Source organism: Cervus elaphus, chromosome 4 (assembly GCF_910594005.1).
Source record: "Cervus elaphus chromosome 4, mCerEla1.1, whole genome shotgun sequence".
NCBI lineage: Eukaryota > Metazoa > Chordata > Mammalia > Artiodactyla > Cervidae > Cervus > Cervus elaphus.
The window spans coordinates 55,736,248-55,757,291 of NC_057818.1; the positions used below are offsets into that span (position 1 = coordinate 55,736,248).

At 54.2% G+C, this 21,044-nt stretch overlaps 2 protein-coding genes across 4 annotated transcripts; both read right to left on the bottom strand.

The window, feature by feature from the left end:
- Positions 1 to 132: 132 nt before the first annotated feature.
- Positions 133 to 6,619, bottom strand: LOC122692281 (D-box binding PAR bZIP transcription factor). 2 transcript variants are annotated; one of them, XM_043899718.1, is made up of 4 exons: positions 5,830 to 6,619; positions 4,536 to 4,946; positions 2,785 to 2,996; positions 133 to 615 (listed from the first exon to the last, which is right to left on the bottom strand). In XM_043899718.1, exons 1-4 carry the CDS (start codon positions 5,966 to 5,968, stop codon positions 400 to 402), a joined length of 978 nt encoding a protein of 325 aa, XP_043755653.1. In that variant the 5' UTR covers positions 5,969 to 6,619; the 3' UTR covers positions 133 to 399. The 2 variants fall into 2 exon arrangements, with proteins under 2 accessions (XP_043755653.1, XP_043755654.1); XM_043899719.1 differs by lacking the exon at positions 5,830 to 6,619 and adding an exon at positions 5,382 to 5,801.
- A 345-nt stretch (positions 6,620 to 6,964) lies between these two features.
- Positions 6,965 to 13,421, bottom strand: CA11 (carbonic anhydrase 11). 2 transcript variants are annotated; one of them, XM_043899717.1, is made up of 9 exons: positions 12,604 to 13,421; positions 12,441 to 12,515; positions 11,538 to 11,680; positions 9,515 to 9,700; positions 8,845 to 8,940; positions 8,625 to 8,697; positions 8,319 to 8,473; positions 7,891 to 8,056; positions 6,965 to 7,093 (listed from the first exon to the last, which is right to left on the bottom strand). In XM_043899717.1, the coding sequence occupies exons 1-9, from the start codon at positions 12,668 to 12,670 to the stop codon at positions 7,068 to 7,070; spliced, it is 987 nt and encodes a 328-aa protein (XP_043755652.1). In that variant the 5' UTR covers positions 12,671 to 13,421; the 3' UTR covers positions 6,965 to 7,067. The 2 variants fall into 2 exon arrangements, with proteins under 2 accessions (XP_043755652.1, XP_043755651.1); XM_043899716.1 differs by lacking the exon at positions 6,965 to 7,093 and having other exon boundaries at positions 7,243 to 8,056.
- Positions 13,422 to 21,044: the final 7,623 nt, after the last annotated feature.

The following is a 21,044-nucleotide window of genomic DNA, read 5'->3' on the forward strand; positions in this document are numbered from 1 at the left end:
AGGGATCGGACTCTGGGCACTCCTGCCTTTTATGGATCGAAGCCCAGACCTGCCCATGGACTGCGGCCAGCGTAACCCGCTGGCCTTTAACTAGGGCCAGGGAGCTGCCTCCTCCCCCACGACAGCTGGCTCTGGGGTTCTCAAGATTTATTCAGGATCGTGTTAACGGAGGCGGTGGGAGGATGGGGGACACACAGGACCCTCCCCGCCCCCGTGAGGGAGCGGGGAGGCTCGCTTTTTCTTAAAAATATAAATGTATTTATCTGCATCATCACGTCCCTAGGGCACCCAGCTGGCCGGCCCGTGGGCCACAGGGTAGGGAAAGGAAGAGGGTGTCAGGGCACAAGTCTGAGCGAGGCGGAGGAGAGCTCCGCTTGGGGGGGTGGGGTGGGGGCGGCCTCACAGGGCTCCGTGCTGGGCCTGGTATCGGGACAGCACAGCGCGGTAGTGCGACAGCTCCTGGCGCACGGCCACCACCTCCTGCCGCAGCAGGGCGTTCTCCTTCTCCAGGAAGGCCGCCCGCACCGATATCTGGTTCTCCTTGAGCCTCCGGGCGTCTCGGGACCGCTTGGCTGCCTCGTTATTCTTGTACCGTCGGCTCCAGTATTTCTCGTCCTGGGTGGGCAGGAAAGCACCGAGGTCCAGAGGGGCCCGGCCCCAGCGAGAGAAGGGAGGAACAGCTTTGCTTGTGCCTTCTGGGACCAGACTACAGCTGGGAGAGCCCCCGCCGCCCCGGGGGCTGCTTCTGGCGCAGCAGTGGGGTACCAGGTCTCTAGTGGATGGGTACCCAAGGGTCTGGCCTTCTAGGGCCCTGGTTGCTAAGGAAAGTGGGCCCATAGCAACAGCGAAGGCAGGAGATAGCCTCCTACCTTAAGCAACTGAGCTTTATAGTCTCCACTGTGCAAAGCAGACCCAAGCTCTTCTCACTTGACAAAAGGCCTACAGTTAGCTCCCTGGTTTGCTAAGGATATCGGTTCCCTAGCAACAAGGCCTACCGGGCCTGAGGGCATCTTCTAGTGAAAAGCCCTATACATCACCTTTTCAGATCCTGGTTGCTGGGCTTCCTAGTGATGGGGTTTGGTGTCCCATAAACACCTCTCAGAGCTGGGCCCTTCTGACCTGGTTGCCAAGGCGACCTTATCCCTCCTCAGCAGACAAAAGTGAGGTATAAGTGGTCCCAGTGACCACAGCCAGTCTCTGATGCATTGGCTCGATTACTGTCTTGTTTTTGGCCACACAGTGCAGCATGCAGGATCTTAGTTCCCCAATCAGGAACCAAAACTGTGCCCTCTGTGTTGGGAGCTCGGAGTCTTAACCACTGGACTGCCAGGGAAGGTCCCTCTGACCCAGTGACTTTGCATAGAGGCCAGGGAGTTGCCTCCTCCCAACAGGCCCTGGTTGCAAAAGGGTCTGTCCCGAGACCTTCCCACACCATCATGTTTAGAGTTCTCCAGTCCTTGAATTTGGCTGTGAGGGAGGACCACTCCTTAGCAACAAGGACCACCCAGAGCTCTGAAAGATGCCCCTGCAACCTCATTCCATTAAAGGCTAGTGCCTGCTTGCTAGGGCAAATCCAGTCCCTAACAACAGAGCCCTGTGGCAGGAGAAACCACTGGTCTAGATTTGGTTTACAGGCCAGTACTCACTGGGCTTCCCCGGTGGCGCTAGGGGTAAAGAACCCGTTTGCCAATGCAGAAAACACAAGAGACGTGGGTTCGACCCCTGGGTCAGGAAGATCCCCTGGAGGAGGGCATGGCAACCCACTCCAGTATTCTTGCCTGGAGAATCCCATGGACAGAAGAGCCTGGAGGGCTACAGTCCATGAGGTTGCAAAGAGTTAGACATGACTGAAGTGACTTAGCACGTACTCACTCACTGGTTCAAGTAGTTATGTCTTACATAAGGACATGGCAAAGTCTTGTGAGACGAGGCCCAGGCACCGCTTTTAGGGAAGACCCCAGGCCTGGAAAAGACAGAGTGCTAGAAAGTTGCAGTTAGTGCCCCAAATACCTCAAATTGGAATGTGGCCCTGGCTGCAAATGAGAACCTGAGGCCTCTCACCAGTGAGCCCAGAAAACAAGGCCTAGAGAGACTGGCAAAGTCTTCATCCTAGGCAGATGCAATTGCCCTGAAAAAGTGAAAGTCGCTCACTTGTGTCCGACACTTTGCGACCCCGTGGACTGTAGCTAGGTAGGCTCCTCCGTCCATGGAATTCGCCAGGCAAGAATACTGGAGTGGGTAGCCATTCCCTTCTCCAGGGGAATATTCCCAACCCAGGGATCAAACCCAGGTTTCCTACATTGCAGGTGGGTTCTTTACTGTCTGAGTCACCAGGGAAGCCCTGTTGCCCTGAAGGATGCCCCAAACCAGAAGACCAACCCCAGCCAAGGTGGCTGCTCAGAAGAAACAAGCTGATACCCCATTCTGAAGGGATGCGATCCTTAGCAAGTGTAGTGACTAGTAGACCCTGAAGCCTGCCACAGTGAGGGTTTTGGGTCCACATGATAGGAGAAACTCCAAGCCTGTAAAACCAGTCCCAGCAGGGCTGGCTGAGTCTGAGACCCACAATGATTCCCTTTTCACAAATCTCGAACCCAAACTTCTGCCCCCCCCCCCCCCCCCCCCCCCCCCCCCCGGTGCAGCTGCCCATAGTCCTTGGCTGTAGGTTTGAAAACGTGAGTGCTAATCATGGTGAGAAACCCAGGTCTGACTGTGAAAGGAGGGCCATCCCGGGCTGTGGGGCCAGCATGCACAAGCCTGTGTCCCACACCCAGCAACACTCACCTTCTGCTCCTCTGGCACCTGGATCTTCCGCGCCTTCTTCATGATTGGCTGGGGCTTGAGTTCCTCTTCAGAGAAGCGGTGTCTCCGAGGGTCAAAGGTCTCATGGCCGGGAATGCTGGACAGGGCTAAATCTGCTGGGTCAGGCTCAAAGGTCATCAGCACCTCCACCGTATCTGGGTCCACAGGGCTGGGTGTGTCCCGAGAGGTCAGACCTTGGGGAAACAGAATGTACCACCTGAGGGCGTGATTATCTGGGGAAAGGGGTTCCCCAGAGGCTACCAAGGAAGGTCCTTTATGGGGTCAAACATAAAGCCCACCAGGGATTAACCTCCCTAATATAAAATATGAAGATTCCCTAAGCCACAAAGATGCTTAGCAGTCATGAAACCAACTCACACTTGCCACACAGGAAAACCAAGGCCCAATGCTATGTGACTTGCCCTAAGTAGCACAAGAACCTGGATCATTGCTTCTAAAAACCTCAGGACTTTAGAGTTAGCTTCTTTCCTACAGTCCTACCCTTCTTAACTGAATCCCCGACCAAAGCCTAGATCCCAAGGAAAAGTGTCCTGATGACACTTAAAGTTAGCTTCTTAAGAGTTATTAAGTCCGAAGAGTGAGGAAGCATAATGAGGTTGGTTCAAGCGTAAAGACTGCCTGTATCTTTAAGAGAGAGCCAGCTGGGGCCAACTGAGGACACAGGTTCAGGGCCGAGTCACGTGCTGGCGCCTGCTTCCCGCCCTCCCCCCCCCCCCCCCCCCAGCCCCGCCGCCACAGGCGCCCTCACGTTTCTCCAGTCCCGCCCCCTCTCTCGTGATCGCGCGTGCGCGAAGCACGGAGCAGGGAGGAGGACTCACGTGGCGCGGGAATGTGCGGCTGGGAAGGGGAGGGCCTCAGTCCTGCGGGGAGGTCAAGACCAGGATCAGGTGTGTCCGGGAATCCCCGACCTGCTGTCCAACCCTGGCAACCCCAGGGTGCCCACCTTTCCTCTTGCTCCCTGGGGTCTCAGCTCTCAACCTCAAGGCCCCTCTGCTTTCTACGGAACACTCGAGGACGGCCCCCCCTCTATGTTCTCAGGTCCCAGACATTCTCGCCACTGGGATAAGCACGATTCTGGAACCCCAGGGCACCTCTTGCAGGAATATAGAAAGCTCGGTCCTTGCCCCAGTCAATGAAAGACCTAGGATGACGATCCTTTCTGAAGGACTCCCGGGATCCGGGGAACCCGCCTCTCTCCACTAGGGGGACCGAGGAAGCAGGGCCGCCAGTCCCTTTTGTCCTGGAGAAACAGGTCTGTGCCCAGCCCTTGTCTTTCTCTCTCGCAAAGGGCCTAGGAGTTCCGACCCTACCCCAGTTGCACCGATTCCGGGCCCAGATTTAGGGGCGCAGTCCAGAATAAACTCCGGTAAATAACTCCGGTATTCTGGAATCTTAGTCCCGACTCCTCGAGTATCCAGACCCTTTGTCCTCACGTCCCACATAAAAGTTCACACGACCTCACCACTGGGCAGGCTTCCTGGAACTTGGGGTCCCAAGTCTCTCATCTCCTATAGGGGTCCGGGAGACCCAGTTCCCTGATCCATTAAGGAACACAAAATCTGGACACATTCTCTCGACGTCTCCCGATTAGGGGTCACGGACTTCGGGCATGCAGCCCCAGAACCACCGTCCCAAGCCCTTGTCACACAGCCCCGCCCTCTGGAGCCCAAGCCCCGCCCAACCGGGACCCTGCCTCGCCCCCGCAGTCGCACCTGCGCGGTGGCCGCCGGCGGCCCCGAGGGCAGCCCGGGCGGGGGCGTGCCCGGGCGAAGAGCGAGGGGAGGCCGAGCCGCAGGAGCCGGGCCCCGGGGAGGGTGCGGGAGTGCGCACCGGTGAGGGCGCTGGCGACGGGCCGCCCGGGGGCGGCGGGCTGGGAGGGAGCCCGTGCTCCAGCAGGAAGGCGTCCAGGTCCACGTACTCCACGTCGCCGAACGGCAGTGTCCGCTCCCACAGTAGCGGCGCCAACAAACCCGGGCCGGGCGCAGCCCCCGGGCGTCCCCTCGGGGACCCGCCGCCCACCACCGCCCCAGCTGAAGCATCCGCCGGGCCCGCCGTCTCCAGGCCCGGCCCGGGGACTGTTGCCGCTGGCGGGGGCGCCTTGCGCTCCTTTTCCTTCAGGAGACCTGCGGGCCAGGGAAAGAGAGGGCAGGGTGGGGAGGAAGAGAAGAGATAAAGAATCAACTCCGAGTGGAGAGAAACGCGAGGAACGAGGGGATATCCCCGCACCGCAGAGATCCAGAGAGCGGGGACACAGAAAGGAGGTGGGAGAGAGACCGGAGAACGAGAGCAAGGACCCAGAGAGAGGAGGAAACAGAGGCTCAGAGACGGAGAGAGACCCAGAAAGCAAGAACAGAGACGGGGACGGTGGACCAGGAGAGGGGCGGAGACTCAGAAAGAGCCGAGGACAGGGATGCAAAGAGGGATGGGGAAAGAGACCCAGGAAGGGGAGCGGAAATTCAGACAGAGGTAGGTGGAGGGTTGGACAGGTGAGAGAAAAAAATGACAACTCTGTAATCACTCTGTAATCTACAACCCCCCCCCCCCCCCCCCCAACACACCCGGCGCACAGTACCCCCTTCTCCCCGCCTCCACACTCTTTAAGGCGGCAGGAAAGGGCTCTATTCCTGGGGCACATTCCTCATCCCTAGACGCCATGTGACCCCAGGAGGCCCCGCCCAAGCCCGTGTAACCACCGTGTGAGCCTTCGACACGCCCCCTCCCTTCTCCCTGGACCCCAGGGGTCCAGGCGCTCGGAACCAAAAGGAAGACGGGGCTGGGGCCTAGAGTCTTGAGTCCTCGGGTGGACTGGCATGAGGGCCGGTACTTTTGGGTCCTAGGAGCTAGGGGTCTAAACACCTAAGTATTGGGGTATTTAAAGGTTGGACTTTGGGTATTTAAAGAGGATGGACTCTTGGCACTTAGAAGGTAGCTGGGGACCCCTCCCCGCACTTGAGTCCCTAAGGGAGTCCGGTGTCTGAGTTGGGTGAGATGGGGGCTAGAACTCACAGCTAGTTGGCTCTTTGGGCTTGCTGGTCCCCTGCAGAAGGCTTCGCAGCCCAAGCAGCGCTCCCCCACCAGGGGGGGCTCCAGTCGGGCCTCCCAGCAGCAGGGGGGCCGGGGTCCTGTCGCTCACAGGCCGCGCCATCGCCCGGCACCTGCCCGCAGGCTCACGGATTCATGGAGAGGCGAACAGCTGGCTTGCCAGTCAGCGGCACACTCCGATGGTTCGGGCAAGTGTCTGCCCAGAGGCGGGCGAGCGTAGCTTGCAAGCCTCCAGTATCCAGAATACTGAAAATTCTAGGAGCGACGGGGATTTGCAGTCCTTGGTGCAGAAACGTGCAACTCAAGAGGGTCCCAGAAGAGCATACAGTCTGGGTGAGGGGGTGATCAAATCAGGCGGCCGGCTCTTTGCAACTGAGAGTTCAGGGGGGACACACGGCGCTCCTTGTATAAGGTGGGCGAGCCTGGCTCTTGCAAAATCTGCGGCTCTCTCCAAGGAAGGAGCTTTGCAATCTGCACCGAGAGGTGTGCGCGGACCGCCGGGGGAGAGGGCAGAGGGAGGCGGCTGCCTTGAGGCGTGGCCAAAGCAAACTTCTTTCGCGGAAAAAAAAAAGCCAAACCAAAACACCCGACGCCACAGAGCGCACCCCTCCTCTCATCCCCCACCCGACTCTGGCCTTGCACCCCAGCCGCGTGCCTCCCTCCAGCTGAAAGCGCGGGCCAATCGCGTCCTGACCCCTCTAGACGCACAGCCAATGGGACCCCTGGATCCGCCAAGGCCCAGAAGTGCGAGAGAGGGGCTCAGAGCGTGAAGTTACCTAGCCTTTTGGAGGGAGGCGGGACCCTGACCTACATTTACCCAATGGGAGATGGCTCTGGGGGCGGGACTGTGACCCAGTTCGGGCCAATGAGACAGACGGGAGGGGGAAGCACATGGCTCTGCGCGTGCTGCCTGCCCGGGAGGGTGGGTAATTGGGTGGGAGGAGAGAAGCGCTGCTTAAAGGAGCCACACATCCAAGTAACTCTCGGGAAACCGGAAGCCAAAAAATAGACTAGTGGGGTTTATGGTTTCTAGAAGAAGGCTACTATTCTTTAGTACCCAAATGTTTCCCCCGCCATGCCTAGAATGAGACCACGGAGATACAGGAAGTATTCTGTCCCTTTAATAGCTTTGTTTTGGGGGTGACTACCGTCCCCTTGTGGGGAGGCTTGGGAAAGGCAGGCGCAGTCCTCGATGGGGAGTCTCAGCGACCATGGGGGGCACCATCCACTGTAAGATGACACGGGTAGAGGACGTTAGTTTAGGGCAAGATAGGATGGACCTTGCAGGGGGCGTGCAAGGGGCGAGTAGGGGGCGGGGGGGGGGTGTGGGCCACGCGGGGCTCTACCACAGGGAGGCTGCAAAGGGGGGAATCGGAATGTACCAGGTTGACAAGCTGGGGGAAACGGCCAGATTGCCTGGCACTGGGCTGAACCATAGCGGGGCAGCAGGAGGGTGGAATAGGGACATCCAGTTTCAGCATTAGGCTGAACTACGTGAAGGTATTCATGGGGAGGTCTGGGCTGTACCATGTTGAGAAGCCAGCGAGGTGGACTAGACCATGGGACTGAACCACGAGGAGGCAGTAGGGGGAGAAGGGGAGTGTACCACGTTGTGTTTTTTTTTTTTTCAGTAAGGGACGTGCCAGATTATGGTACAGTATAGGGTTGTACCTCATGAAAACAGGGGAAAGGATCTGGGCTGTACCATTTCGGAAAGCCCTAGTTATAAGAACCACGGACCTGTACAGGATCGTACCACAAGGAAACCAGGGGACTCGGGTTATACACCGAGTTGCAAGTTGCAGGCAGTGAAGAATAGCAAATCACGGACCTGCAATGGTCTATGACAGGAAGGTGGGTTGTACCACTTTGACACAAAGGGAGAAAGAGCGAGGGAGAGTTCAGGAGGCTGGGTCACACAGAAGCAGCGAGGGAGGGGTTGGACTGCATCATATTGAAACATCAAGGGGAGACACATAGGTGGGTTAGACCAAGACGTGTAAGGGGTTGCAGACCGCATCATACCATGCAGGCGGTAGTTGGGGCCTCGGCAGCGCCTCTCGGGGTGCCGGGGGTCCCTGTTGCCCCTCAAGGCCCTGTGGGCCAAGGGCTGCAGGGGCCGGCCGTTACCGCTGAGGCTCTGGAAGATCTGGGACGGAGGATTCTGGCTCAGAAGTCTCAGGGAGTGCATCTGCCACGAAAGCGGGGTGGGAAACTGGGAGTGAGTAATGAATAGCCCTGGAAGCAGCGGGCAGGAAGCCCCGCCCCTGGGGGCGGGTGGGCGGGGTCTTGCTCAGCCCCGCCCCCGACAGCTCCAGGACGGTCGGACCCTCGAATCCCCTCCAGTTCCCTGTCAAGCGAGGGTAAAAGGGTAGGTGAGGCAAGGGGACACCCAGGCCAAGGAACGGGTTGGGGGGTGGCAGGGAGGGGGGGAAATGGGCTGACAGGGTCACCTGGAGGGAGGTGATATTGAGGGCCCTGTCAATGAGGATCCAGGTAACAGTCTCCGAGCAGGGTGGGGTGCTGAGAGAGCCCTGATAGGTGATGAAGCCAAAGGACTCAGGGAACAGGAGCTCCAGGCTCAGATCTTGAAGAAAGTAGGCATCATCTGCAGGAATATCAGGTCAGAGTGAAGAGGGATGTCCCTGCAGAACTCCCCTACGTGCATAAACCATCACCCATCCACCACCCCCACCCCCCCCCCCCGCACCGCCGCCGCCCCCACCCCCCCCACCCTCGCCCAGTGCCCAGGGACTTACTCTTATAGGAGATGCGGGTGATGGTGTCACGGTTAAGGAGGCGGCTGAGGAACGGGTTTGAGCTACCAGCCACCTGTGTGGAGGTATGCAGTGAAGAGAGAGGAAGCCAGAAACCCAAGCTTCCCCAATCCCTTCCTCCCCTAGGAACCCAAAGACTGGGCCTCCTAGCTCCCTCTTCTCAGACCCCAGGTCCAGACTCTCCTTTCCTCCCTGGGCTCACATTGACAAAGAGGCTGAGAATGGCCAGGCCATTGGGGCCCCGGGTGGCGGCGCTGAGGTTCCCATAGAGTTCTTGGTTGAAGTGGATGAGCTGCACCTAAGAGGGAAGCACAGAGAGCGGGGTCTCCTGGAAGAAGGGGAGGTCAGGATGGGCAATGGGAGCAACTTTGGGGTTCCAAGTCAGGTTAAGGATTAGTGCTCACGAGGTGGGGGGGGGGGGCTGTGGATTCTGTGGAGGAAGATGGGATGAGGGATGAAAAGGAGGGTGACTATGGCTGATTCATACTGATGTTCGATAGAAAACAACCAAATTCTATAAAGCAATTATCCTTAATTTTAAAATAAATTTTAAAAAATTTTAAAGGAAAAAAAAGAGGAGGGTGAGGTGGGAGGAGGGCTTCCCAGGTGGCCACCCCAGTGGTAAAGAATCCATCTGCCAATGCAGGAGATGTGGGTTCGATCCCTGAGTGGGGAAGATCCCCTGGAGGAGGAAATGGCACCCCCCTCCAGTATTCTTGCAGGGAGGATCCCTTGGACAGAGGAGCCTGGTGGGTTACCGTCCATGGGGTTGCAAAGAGACACAGATGAGCGTCTGAGCATGCATGCAGGAGGTGGGAGGAATTTGGTTGACTTAGAGTGAAGGTCGAGGGTCAGAGGTCAGCGGCCATCACCTCAGCAGAGAAACCCTGATGGTTGATCTGGTGTTCAGAGCCAGCTCCATCACGTGCTCCAAATAGCAGCCGCAGTTCACTGAGTCGGTGGCTATAAAGGAGGGGCCCCCCAGACACATTAACCACAGGCCGGGGCGCAGGCAGGAAGGAGACATGGCGACCGGTGTTGTACAGAGTTCCGCGGAGCTGTGGGGGAGGCAGAGGCGGTCATGGGAATGCAAGAAATCTTTTCCCGACTGTTTTCCATTCATACATTTCCCACAGCCAATATCCATTTAATCATTCGGCATAGTTTGACCATTGGAAAAGACCCTGATGCTGGGAAAAATTGAAGGCGGGAGGAGAAGGGGACGACAGAGGATGAGATGGTTGGATGGCATCACCGACTCAATGGACATGAGTTTGGGTAAACTCCAGGAGTTGATGATGGACAGGGAGGCCTGGTGTGCTGCAGTCCATGGGGCCACAAAGAGTCGGACACGACTGAGCGACTGAACTGAACTGAATAGTTTGAACACTAATGTCTTTCCAGGCTCTGGGCTGATCCTTGGTAGATGCTCAATAGTGGTGAATTTAATTAACAAGTATTTATTGAGCTGCTACTATGTGCCATGGATGCCAGGGAGAGAGCCATGAGCAAGTAGACAAAAACTCTGGAGCTCATGGGGCTTCTGTTCGAATGAAGGAGAAACAATAAATACTGAATCATATAAGTAAATGCTTAATTAATTATTACATCCTATGCCCACACTGAGGAGCATTGGGAGTTCTAACAAGTGGAAAACCCAGGGAATTCTCTGGTAGTCCAGTGGTTAGGACTCCTGTGCTCCCACTGCTTGGGCCTGGGTGTCAGTCCCTGGTTGGGGAACTAAGAATTTGCAAGCAGCATGGCCAAAAAAAAAAAAAAAAAAAGGAAACCCAGAGAATGGAGTAGGGGTGGGGTGTCAGGAATGGCTTCCAAGAGGAAGTGACATTTGAATGGTGACCTGAAAGATAAGGAGGGGTTATTTGCAAGGAGTGAGGAGAAGGGTATTCCAGAAGGGGGAACAGTCTGTGCAAAGGCCCTGAGGTGGCCTATTTTAATAACAGTGAAGAAGCCTGGGACCAGAGCCCATTAAGCAAAGGAGAGTGTGGTGATGGGAGCCGGGTGGTGCAGAGCCTTGTGGGCAATGATGGGGTATTTTGTGTTTTTATTTAAATAATTGAATAGATATAACACATTTGGCACAGTGCCGGGCACAGGCTAAGTGCTGTGTAAGTGTATGCTGTCATTACTTATCCTAACAAAAAGATTTTGAGTAGGAGAGAGTGGTATGATCCAGTTTATGTTTGTAAACATCTCTCTATCTGTGGGATGAAGAATGGGTTGCAGGAGGCAGAGAAGCAGGCCAGCAAAGATGCTATAGCATCAGTCCCAATGCAAGATGATGGTGGGACCAATGTAGGGACAACAAGTGAATGCTATTTAGCAGGAAAACTAGAAAGGGAACGGATGGGAAACGGAAGTGAGGGAGGAAATGGGATGGGGAAGCTCTGAGACTTTTGGCTGGGTGACCAGGGAGTGCCAGCTCTTCTAAGAAATAATATTGCAACGCGGGCAAGAGCGTGGATTCTGGAACTACCTTGCCGAGGTCTGAATCCCAGCCCTGGCACTCTCTGGCTGTGTGACCTCAGGTAACTAACTTAACCTCTCTGTGCCTCAGTTTCTGTATCCATAAAATAAAGATAATAATAGCACCTATTTCGTGGTGCTGTGAAGATTAGAGGATTCATCAAGTTTGAAAACAGTGCCTGGCTCAGGAGACGATCTGTTTTACCATTGCTTCTAAGAGAGGGAAAGACTAGGAGCCATGTTTGCGGAGGGAAGAATCGGTGATCATTTGCGAGTGTAACTAGCCTCCTCTCTACGGTGAGAGTAGACCTCCTCCCCCAAGGCTAGCCTCCCAACTCAAAGCTCCACCCCCGATCCCCACTCAGGCCCCGCCCCAGTGGATTCGGTAACCCCGCCCACCAGGTCCCTTACCTTCTCTCCCCCCGTGCTGAGTCTCAGCGGGGGCAGAAAGGGGTCATAGAGGACCCTCTTCAGCTCCACATCCACGGGGCTCTGACGCTTCCCCACGGCACAGAGACTCCAGGCTGCGTTCACCAGGCCCCAGAAGGGAGGTCCTGGGAGCCGAGGTGGGATAGGGAGAAAAGGAAGTCAGAAATAAGGACTGGATCCCTAGACTGGGGCCCGCCACGAAGGCTGTCGTCTGGATTCCCGGATCCCAGGAGAGGAAGGGCTGGGAATCTGGACTCCTGGCTCTGAGGGAGGAGGGGGCTGGGATCCAGAATCCTGGGGTCCTAGAAGAATCTTGGAGGCGTTTCCTAAGGACCCCCCTCCACCCCCCTAACACCTCCAAGTCTCTTTGATCAAACCTATCTTAAATTGTCATTGGGGGAAGAAACTACAACTCCCAGCAGGCCCCGGGACTGCCAAACAACCCATTCGCTACCTGCCTACCCCAGAGGTCATGGGAGTTGTAGTTCTTTCAGTCTCCTTGTCCCACAGCCGGATAATGAATGAAGTAGGAAGAAGGAGTTGCAAGAGAGGGCAGGAGGAGGCGGGGGAACGGGGCCACTGAACCTCTGGTTCTCAGCAAGAGCCAGGACCTACCTGCCTCTTTCCCAGGAAACATACACACTCACTCTTCCACCCCCACACTGTTACCTTCCAGTCACTCCCACTCACTACTTGAAATGCGCATGTATAATGTCCCATGCTGAGCCACTCGGGTTCAGAAGCTGGGCCTCCTGAGGAGGGAGGAAGGGGCCGGGACCCTCGGGTCTGGGGCGTGGGGAGGGCGGGCGGGAAGGAGAGGACTTCTGGGTCTCAGGAAGAAAGCGCCCGGCAGCCCAGACTCCAGAGTCCCCGCCCTGGCTGCACCTGGCACGAAGTTTCCCTGGAGATTATCCTTGTAGCTCCACCAGTCCTCTGGGTCAGGTGCGGTTCCGATGTGAGCTGGGGAGAGAGCAGCCTGCACCCTTCTCCTTGGCGCCCCACCCCACCCCTCCCTCAGGGGCTCTTGCCCCAACCCCCCAGGCCTTACCTGCCGCTCCCAGTGCGGCCCAGAGTACCAGCGCCCGAGGGGCGCTCAGACGAGCTGCAGCCCCCATCCCCAAGAGGCCTCGGGGTGACCCCTTCCCAATGTCCCGCCGGCCCTCTCTCAGCTTCTCCCCCTTTTTGTGGAACCCTAACCCCTCCCAGGACTTCCAGCCTTCCGCTCCTCCCTACAGGGAGTCCCAGTTCCCCAGTTACTGTGGCAATGGGAGACTGAGACCCCCACCCCCTCCCCTCTCTCCTCTCCTCTCTCGCTTTACCTCCCCTTTCTCTCCTCTTTTCCCGAACCCTCCAGGCTTGCTCTACCTCCCGATCTTCCTACTCCCCTCTCTGCCTTCTGCTTCTCCCTCGGGTTCCCTCTGGGTTCCTAATGCACACTCCCCTTCTTCGCTCTCTTTTCATTAAAAGCTCTTCCAAGCCCCCTAACTCCATTCCTCCATCCTGCTTCCCTCACCTCCTCCTCCCTCCCTCCCTTCTCGGTCCCTGCTTCTCCCTGCTCCCTTCTCCCCTTCTTCTCCTCCTCACTCTCTCCCTCTCAGCCTCCAGCTCCTCTCTCCCTCCCCACCTCCTCCTCTCCAGCCTCTTCTGTTTCTCTGTCTCTCTCCTCCCTTCCTCCCTCCTGCCCCTCCCTCTCTTCTCTCTCTTGCAGTTATTTAATTTTTCTGTCGTTGTTTGGGGGTGGGGGTGGGGGCTCTCACAGCAGAGAACCCTCCTCTCCGGGCTGGTGTGGATGGAGTGGGGGTGTCCAAGGGGCAGGATGGAGGGGTCACTGGGGGGCTGATCCCCAGCTCCCAGATGCGCTGGGGCCTTGGGGGCGGGGGTGGCCCGGACACCTGGGGCCCAAGAGCTGGCAGTTTCCATCCTCCGCAGAAGAGGGAAGGGGGGGCGCTTAAGGTGGAGCTGGGAGAGTCCTCGAGGTCTCTGCGCCCAGAGCTGCTGGCCCCAGAGGATCAGGGGTTCCCCCAGCTCACGGGGACCCAGGTTGGAGCCTGCATCACTGCCTGCAGCCCCCTGCCCAGTGCATCACTCGGGCCTCCACCAGGGGCTCCCTTAACTCGGCTAGGGGATCCCCTGGGAGACTTGAGTGCGGTGTGGGCGGCTGACCAGGAGAGGGAGGCAGAGACTTGGAGAGGGAGAGAGAGCGAGGCAGAAGGTGGAGCCGGGAAGGCAGAGAAGAGACAGCAGAGGTGAGGTCAGGGAACTGTGGAGGCTGGGGAAGGCGAGCCTGAGATCAGGACAGAGAGACAGGATGGAGGGAGATGCAGGGTAGAGAAGAGAGGGCAGGGTGGGGCGGCTGCGGGTTTGGGCGGGAGGAGATGGCGGCAGGAGAGACAGACCGACTTCCATACCTTGAATGAAAGAAATCCAGAAACTGATACACACATAGAGGGGGCAGAGATAGAGGACACCGCCCCCCTTCACCCGCCCCGCAAATGACTGGGGAAAAAAATACAAAATGAGACAGGTATAGATGGAGGCAGAGAAAGATACACAGAGAGACAGAGACAGACAAACTTAGAGATGGAAGCAGAGAGACCCAGAAAGAGAGAGAGTGCGCGCGTGGGCCTCAAACAGCAGGTTCGAGACAGAAGAGCAAGACGCCAGGCAGGAGGTGTGCAGGGGGAGACAGAAAACCAGATCTGCAGACAGACATGGAGACACACGCTGAGAGGAAGCAGCAGAGAGAGGCGAGCACAGAGAAAGAGGCAGACACCCATGCACATCTGTAAAGAGGGCCCCTCGTGTAGAGGAAGAGGTATGTATCAACAGAGACAGAGACCCAGATCGGGGGAGAAAGACCCAGAAACAGATCAACTGACATGAAGGATGAGACTAAAGAGGGCTGAGAAAGACAGAGGCATTCAGAGACAGAGAATTGGAAATGGACACGCAAGGACTGTGATGCAGAGAGACAGAGATGCCTGGGAGAGCCGGAAGTGGAGAGAGACACCAAGACAATACAAGAAAGGAAGGTATACTAGTGATCTGTTGTCACATAACAAATTACCCTGAAACTCCATGGCCTAGAGCGACATGTGTTTATTGTCCTACAGCTTTTGAGGGGTGGGAACCGTGGAGCAGTTCAGCTGGGTGAATCTGGCTCCCATAACAACAAAGAGCTCAGACTCTCATGAAGGGCCAGTGGGCTATTGGCCAGGGCTGCAGTCATCCGGACTCTTGACTGGGGCTGGAAGATTACCTTCAAGCTCACCTACATGGCCCTTGACAAGAGGCCTCAGCTGCTCAATGTTAGGGTTCACAAAGGGCTCATGTGGGTGAAAGTTGCTCAGTCATGTCTGACTCTTTGGGACCCCATGGACTATACAGTCTATGGAATTCTCTAAGCCAGAATACTGGAGTGGGTAGCTGTTCCCTTCTCCAGGGGATCTTCTCAACCCAGGGATCAAACCCAAGTTTCCTGTATTGCAGGCGGATTCTTTACCCACAAGGGAAGCCTATATATATATATGTATGTATGTATATATACACACACACACACACATATATATATAGCGTATAGTTAAAATATGGCCCTTTGTGGTGACCTGACAAACAAGAGATGAAGTCACAGTGGCAATATGTTAATTATACACTATGAGCCCCTTGTGAACCCTAACACTCACCACGTGAGCCTCTCCATAGGACTGCTTGGGTCACATCAGGGCTACTGGCTCCCCCTCAGAGTAAATGACTGGAGAGACAGCAGTGTCTTATGTAACCTATGTCCAAAGTCACACACCAGCATTTTTATTTGGGTATTGGCCACGCTGTTTAGCCTGCAGGATCCCAGTTCCCTGACCAGGTACTGGACCCAGGCCCCAGCAGTGAAAGTGCTGAGTCCTAACCACTGGACTGCCAGGGAATTCCTAGCACCATCACCTCTTTATTCTATTCATTGGAAGTGAAAGTCACTCAGTCGTGTCTGACTCCTTGCGATCCGATGAACTGTACAGTCCATGGAATTCTCCAGGCCAGAATACTGGAGTGGGTAGCTGTTCCCTTCTCCAGGGGATCTTCTCAACCCAGGAATTGAACTCAGGTCTCCTGCATTGCAGGCGGATTCTTTACTGCCTGAGCCACTAGGGAAGCTGTGGATGTTTATTCATTGGAGGTGAGCTGCTCAGTCTAGCCCACATTCAAAGGGAAAGGGATTGATGCTTTTTTTTTCCCCTAAAATTTTATTTATTTTGGCTGCACTGGGACCTCAACAACAACTGTTGAGGTCCCAGTGCAGCCAAAATAAATAAAACCTTAGGAAAACAAAAACAAAGAGAAAGAGATTGAGCTCCTCCTCTTGAACAGAGGGATATTAAAGAATGTGGGCTTCTTTCAAAACCATCACAGAGGGACTTTGTGGGACTTAACCAGTGGTTAAGACTGCGCTTCCACTGCAGGAGCTGTGGGTTTGATCCCTGATTGGGGAACTAAGATCCTGCATGCCACATGACGTGGCCCAAAAAATAAAAAATAAAGTAAAATAAACTCATCATAAGTGGGGAGAGGAAGAGAGACAGCAAGGGAGAGAGACAGACTTTCAAGGCCTAGACACTCAAGGCTTTCAATGACCCTCAAGGCTTAGAGGTTGGTGAGGCACTTATTCGGAAAGACAGGAATGTGTTGAGAGAGGGAAGACAGAGACAAGATAAAGGAAACCAAAGCAGTAGTAGTAATAATAATAATGAGGTAATAATAATAATGACGACAGTGACAGCAGCTCACAGGTAAAGCATCTGCTACATACCAGGCAAAATTCTGAGCACTTTCTGAGGACTCACTCATGTAATCATCACAGTCTCTTTATGAAAAGGAGAAAGTTATTATCCCATTTGACAGATGAGGAAACCAAGCCTCAAAGGGCATAAGTGACTTGCTCAAAATGACACAGGTAGGAAACAAAGAAGGATGGGGAAATTATGACAAAGACATATGTGCAGAGAAATGGGGAAGTGTCAGGAAGAGACTGGCAGAAGAACCCAGCTCGGATGGAAAAAAATCAATCAGCAAGAAATGGCAGCCACTCTGACTGAGGGTTTCCTAGACATTGGAGCTGGACCATGCATTCTTTAGGTTTTGTTAGCCCTCAAAGTTGCCCCTTGAGGTGGGGGTTGGTATTAGCCCCATTATACAGATAGAACCCCTGAAGCTCAGAGAAGAAAGTGACTCACCCAAGATGTCGTGGGTTGACTGGTGCCCCCCATCCCCCCCAAAAGAGATACATCCCCCTGGAACCTGAAAATAGGATCTTATTTGGCAAAAGGGTCTTTGCAGTTGTAACTAAGATGGTGATCTTGAGATCAGATCATCCCATATTATCTGGGTGAACCTTAAATCCAATTACATATGTTCTTTTAAAATAAAGACATAGATAAACAACAGGGATCTACTGTATAGGAGAGGGAACTGTATTCTCTCTCTCTCTATATATATATATATATATATTTTTTTTTTTTTTCTTTCTCTTGGTTGGGCTGCAAGGCATGTAGGATCCCACTTCCTGGACTAGGGACTGAACCCCATGTCCTTTGCATTGAAAGTGCAGAGTCCTAACCACTGGACCACCAAGGAAGTCCCTATTCAATATCTTCTAATAAACTATAATGGAAAAGAATCAGGGAAAAGTATATATATATATAGTTGTTGTTGTTCAGTTGCTCAATCATGTCCGACTCTTTGCCATTCCATGGACTGAAGCACCCCAGGCTTCCCTGTCCTTCACTATCTCCCAGAGTTTGCTTAAACTCGTGTCCATGCCATGAGTTGATGATACCATCCAACCATCTCACCCTCTATCACCCCCTTTTCCTGCCCTCAGAATCATTTTGTGCACACTTGAAACTAGCACGATATTGTAAATCAACTATACTTCAATTTCAAAAGAAGAAGGAAAAAAGAAAGGCAGAGGGGGATTTTAGACAGAGGACATAGTATCGTGAGGGCAGAGGCAGTGGGGACGTCCCTGGTAGTCCAGTGGCTAAGACTCTGAACTCGCAATGCATGCATGTAGATCCTACATGCTGCAACTACGAGTTTGCCTGTGACAACTCAGACCTGGCACAATCAAATTAATTGATTAATTAAAAAAAGAAAAGAAATGGGTAAGAGAAAATTCCTCTTATATGGGGGTAAGAGGAAGTCTTTCCAGTGTAGGTGACATTTTTCTGACCCTCTTTCTGTCCCTATAAGCCCAGCCCTGGCTCAGAACGCATCTTTTCCCACCAGGATCCTCTCTCCAACCCCTCCGCCCCCCCCCCCCCCCAGTCTCCCTCACCCTCCAGTCTAGCCTCTAGGGATCCCAGAGGAGTCTTCTACGTCCAGAGGTGACCTGGCCTCTCCTCAAGTCACAGCCATCCCGTATCTCCCCAGCACCCCTGGACAAATTCCCTGACCCTCCGCCTTTCTAGTCATGACCGATTCCTTTCTGTGTCCTTCAAGACCTACCTCTGATGTCACTTCCTCTGAGAACCCAACTTGCAGTCTGGGTTCAAGGCCTTCTCTGGGCTCACCCAGTGAACGGAGCCACCTCTACAACTGTCCATATCATATTTGTTGCTCATACAGGGCTGACCCTGCCCCTCCTCTGCTCATAAATCTCCCACGGCTCTCTAGTGCCCCTGGGGAAAAAACTCAGGCCCTCACCCTGGTCTTAGAGGCCCCACATGTCCCGGTTCCTGCTTATTCCAGCCTCAGACCTCTTCTCTGACCATACCCGGCCCTCTGGCTTCTGGACCTTTGCACCAACTGCGACTTCCTGAAAGTGTGCAAGTGTAGCCGCTCAGTCACGTCTGATCCTTTGCAACCCCACAGACTATAGCCCGCCAGGCTCCGTTGTCCATGGAAAAAGCAAGGAATGCAGGTTCCACTGAGATTTGAACCAAGATCGCTGGATTCAGAGCCCAGAGTGCTAGCCATTACAACTGTGACTTCTAACTTGGCCTTTCTTTCTACCTCCTCTGCTGGGCAAACTCGTCCTCAGCTAACACGCATTTTAGGAGTCTGCTCTTGCAGGAAGCCAGCAACGATGCTGTGGAAGGCAGGGGCCTCTTCTCAGTTCTGGAAGCCACCTGTGCTGCCCTCATTATAGCAACAAGACAGATTGGGCTCAGCGCCCAGAGGCGGGAGGGAATGGCCAGGCCAGAGGTGGGGCCCAGATGTGGATTTCATGCCTATTAGTCTTGGGCGCTGGGAACAAAGTTTGGGTCATAAGGAGCATATGGGGCTCGCCCTGTTCCTCACTTTCATCTCCTACCTCCCCGGCCCCTGGGTGGGAGGCAGCAGGGACAGGACTCTCTGAGCCTGGGTGGTTCCCACAGCCCTTCCTGCCCGCGCTCTCAGCCCACTCCCTAGGGGAGTCCAGCAAAAATCCTCCTGACCTGTGATCTCACCTTCTGGGTTCACCTCTCCTGGGGAATGTCTGGCCACCAGGTGTTTAAATCAGGAAAACAAACTCCAAAAGCTCTTACTCTGTGCAGACACCATTTTAAGCTCATTACATACACATCTTTTAAAAATTAAGTATTTATTTGTTTATTTGGCTGTGCCAGGTCTTAGTTGCAGCACTTGAGCTCTTCAATCTTTGTTGTGGCATGAGAGATCTTTAGTTGTGGCATGTGGGATCTAGTTCCCTGACTGGGGGTCAAACCCAGGCCCCCTGCATTGGGAACTCGGAGACTTAGCCACTGGACCACCAGGAAAGTCCCTAAATGTTCATGCATGCTCAGTTGCTTCATTGGTGTCTGATTCTTTGTGACCCCATGGACTGTAGCCTATAGGGCTCCTCTGTCCACAGGATTCTCCAGGCAAGAATACTGGAGTGGGTTGCCATTTCCTCCTCCAGAGGATCTTCCCAACACAGGGATTGAACCCACATCTCCTGTGTCTTCTGTATCACAGGCAAGATTCTTAACCACTGAGCCACTTGGGTAACCCTGCAGACACGTTAATTCATTTAATCTTCATAATATGCCCTGTGGGTTATTTCCTATTACCATCATCATCACCACTCCCATTTTACAGATGGGAAAACTTAGGGGACAGAGAGGGATTTGAACCCAGGCAGTCTGGCTCCAGAGCCCATGTATTTCATGAAAATCACCTTTAGAGCAGTGTCATCCAATAGAAGTTTCTGTGATAGTGGACATGTTCTTTATCTGCGCTATCTGATATGTTTGCCACCAACTACCAATGTGGCACTGGCTACTGATTGGGTAGCTCAGAGAACTAAGTCTGAACACTGGCTACTTGCTGTGTGATGGTTGTTAAGATTCCCAGCCTCTCTCATTCCAGACAAACCCAAACACATGTGGGGTTCAATCCTTGCCCCCATTTCAAAGTGGAGTCTCCCTGAGAGCCTCAATTTCTTCAGAAAAGGATGGAAAGAGCAAGATGAGGCATCCAGCGATTTCTGAAAGAGAGAACTCTTCTTAGAAAGCCCCTTAAAAAAAAAAAAAAAGAAAACCCATTGACATGCTAAGTTGCTCAGTCATATCTGACTCTTTGCAACCCTATGGACTGCAGACTGCCAGGCTCCTCCGTCCATGTGATTCTCCAAGCAAGAACTGGAGTTGGTGGCCATGCCTCCTCCAGGGAATCTTCTGGAACCAGGAACTGAGTACTCGTCTCTAATGTCTCCTGCATTGGTAGGTGGGTTCTTTAGCACTAATGCCGCCTGGGTAGCCCTATAAAACCCCTTAAAGATCCCTAACTCAGGCTTCAGATATGCCCACAGCCAGGGCCCTGTTGGAGGCCAGAGGCATGCCTCCCCATACACAGGATTATATTGGTAGCTTGGGGGTCTAACAGTCACCTACTGCACGCTATTTTCTGCCTTTTTCAGCCTCCTTAGGAGCATACCCAGAACACTGGTGGGAGAGCCTGTTCTCACTGCCTAGCACCCAATGATATCATGGTGCAGCCAGACTCCCCATTGGTCAGGCCTGCTTTTTCTCTCAGGGAAAGAATAGGTTTCTCTCTAGGCCCCAATGAACCGTGATTCATATCTCTTTGTCTGAGATTCCCTCAAAGTACTCACTGTCTCTCCTACAAAGGTCACTCAAATTTGAAATTTTGCTTTTCATCGTGGGTTCAGAGGCCAAGTTGACATGAAAAATCATAAGCCCGATGACCTTCCATTCCATAGTACTTACTACCTCCTGCCTTGTTTAACCTCACCTCTCTGGTCTGTTGGGTCTTCCCTGGTGGCTCAGACCGGTAAAGAATCTGTTTGCAATGCAGGAGACCCAGGTTTGATCCCTGGGTGGGAAAGACCCCCTGGAGAAGGGACGGGCAACCCACTCCAGTATTCTTGCCTGGAGAATCTCATGGACAGAGGAGCCTGGCAGGCTACAATACATGGGATCTCAAAGAGTCAGCATGACTGAGCAACAAACACTCTGGTCTGTAGGTACCCAAATGCTGGGTGGAATCCAATTT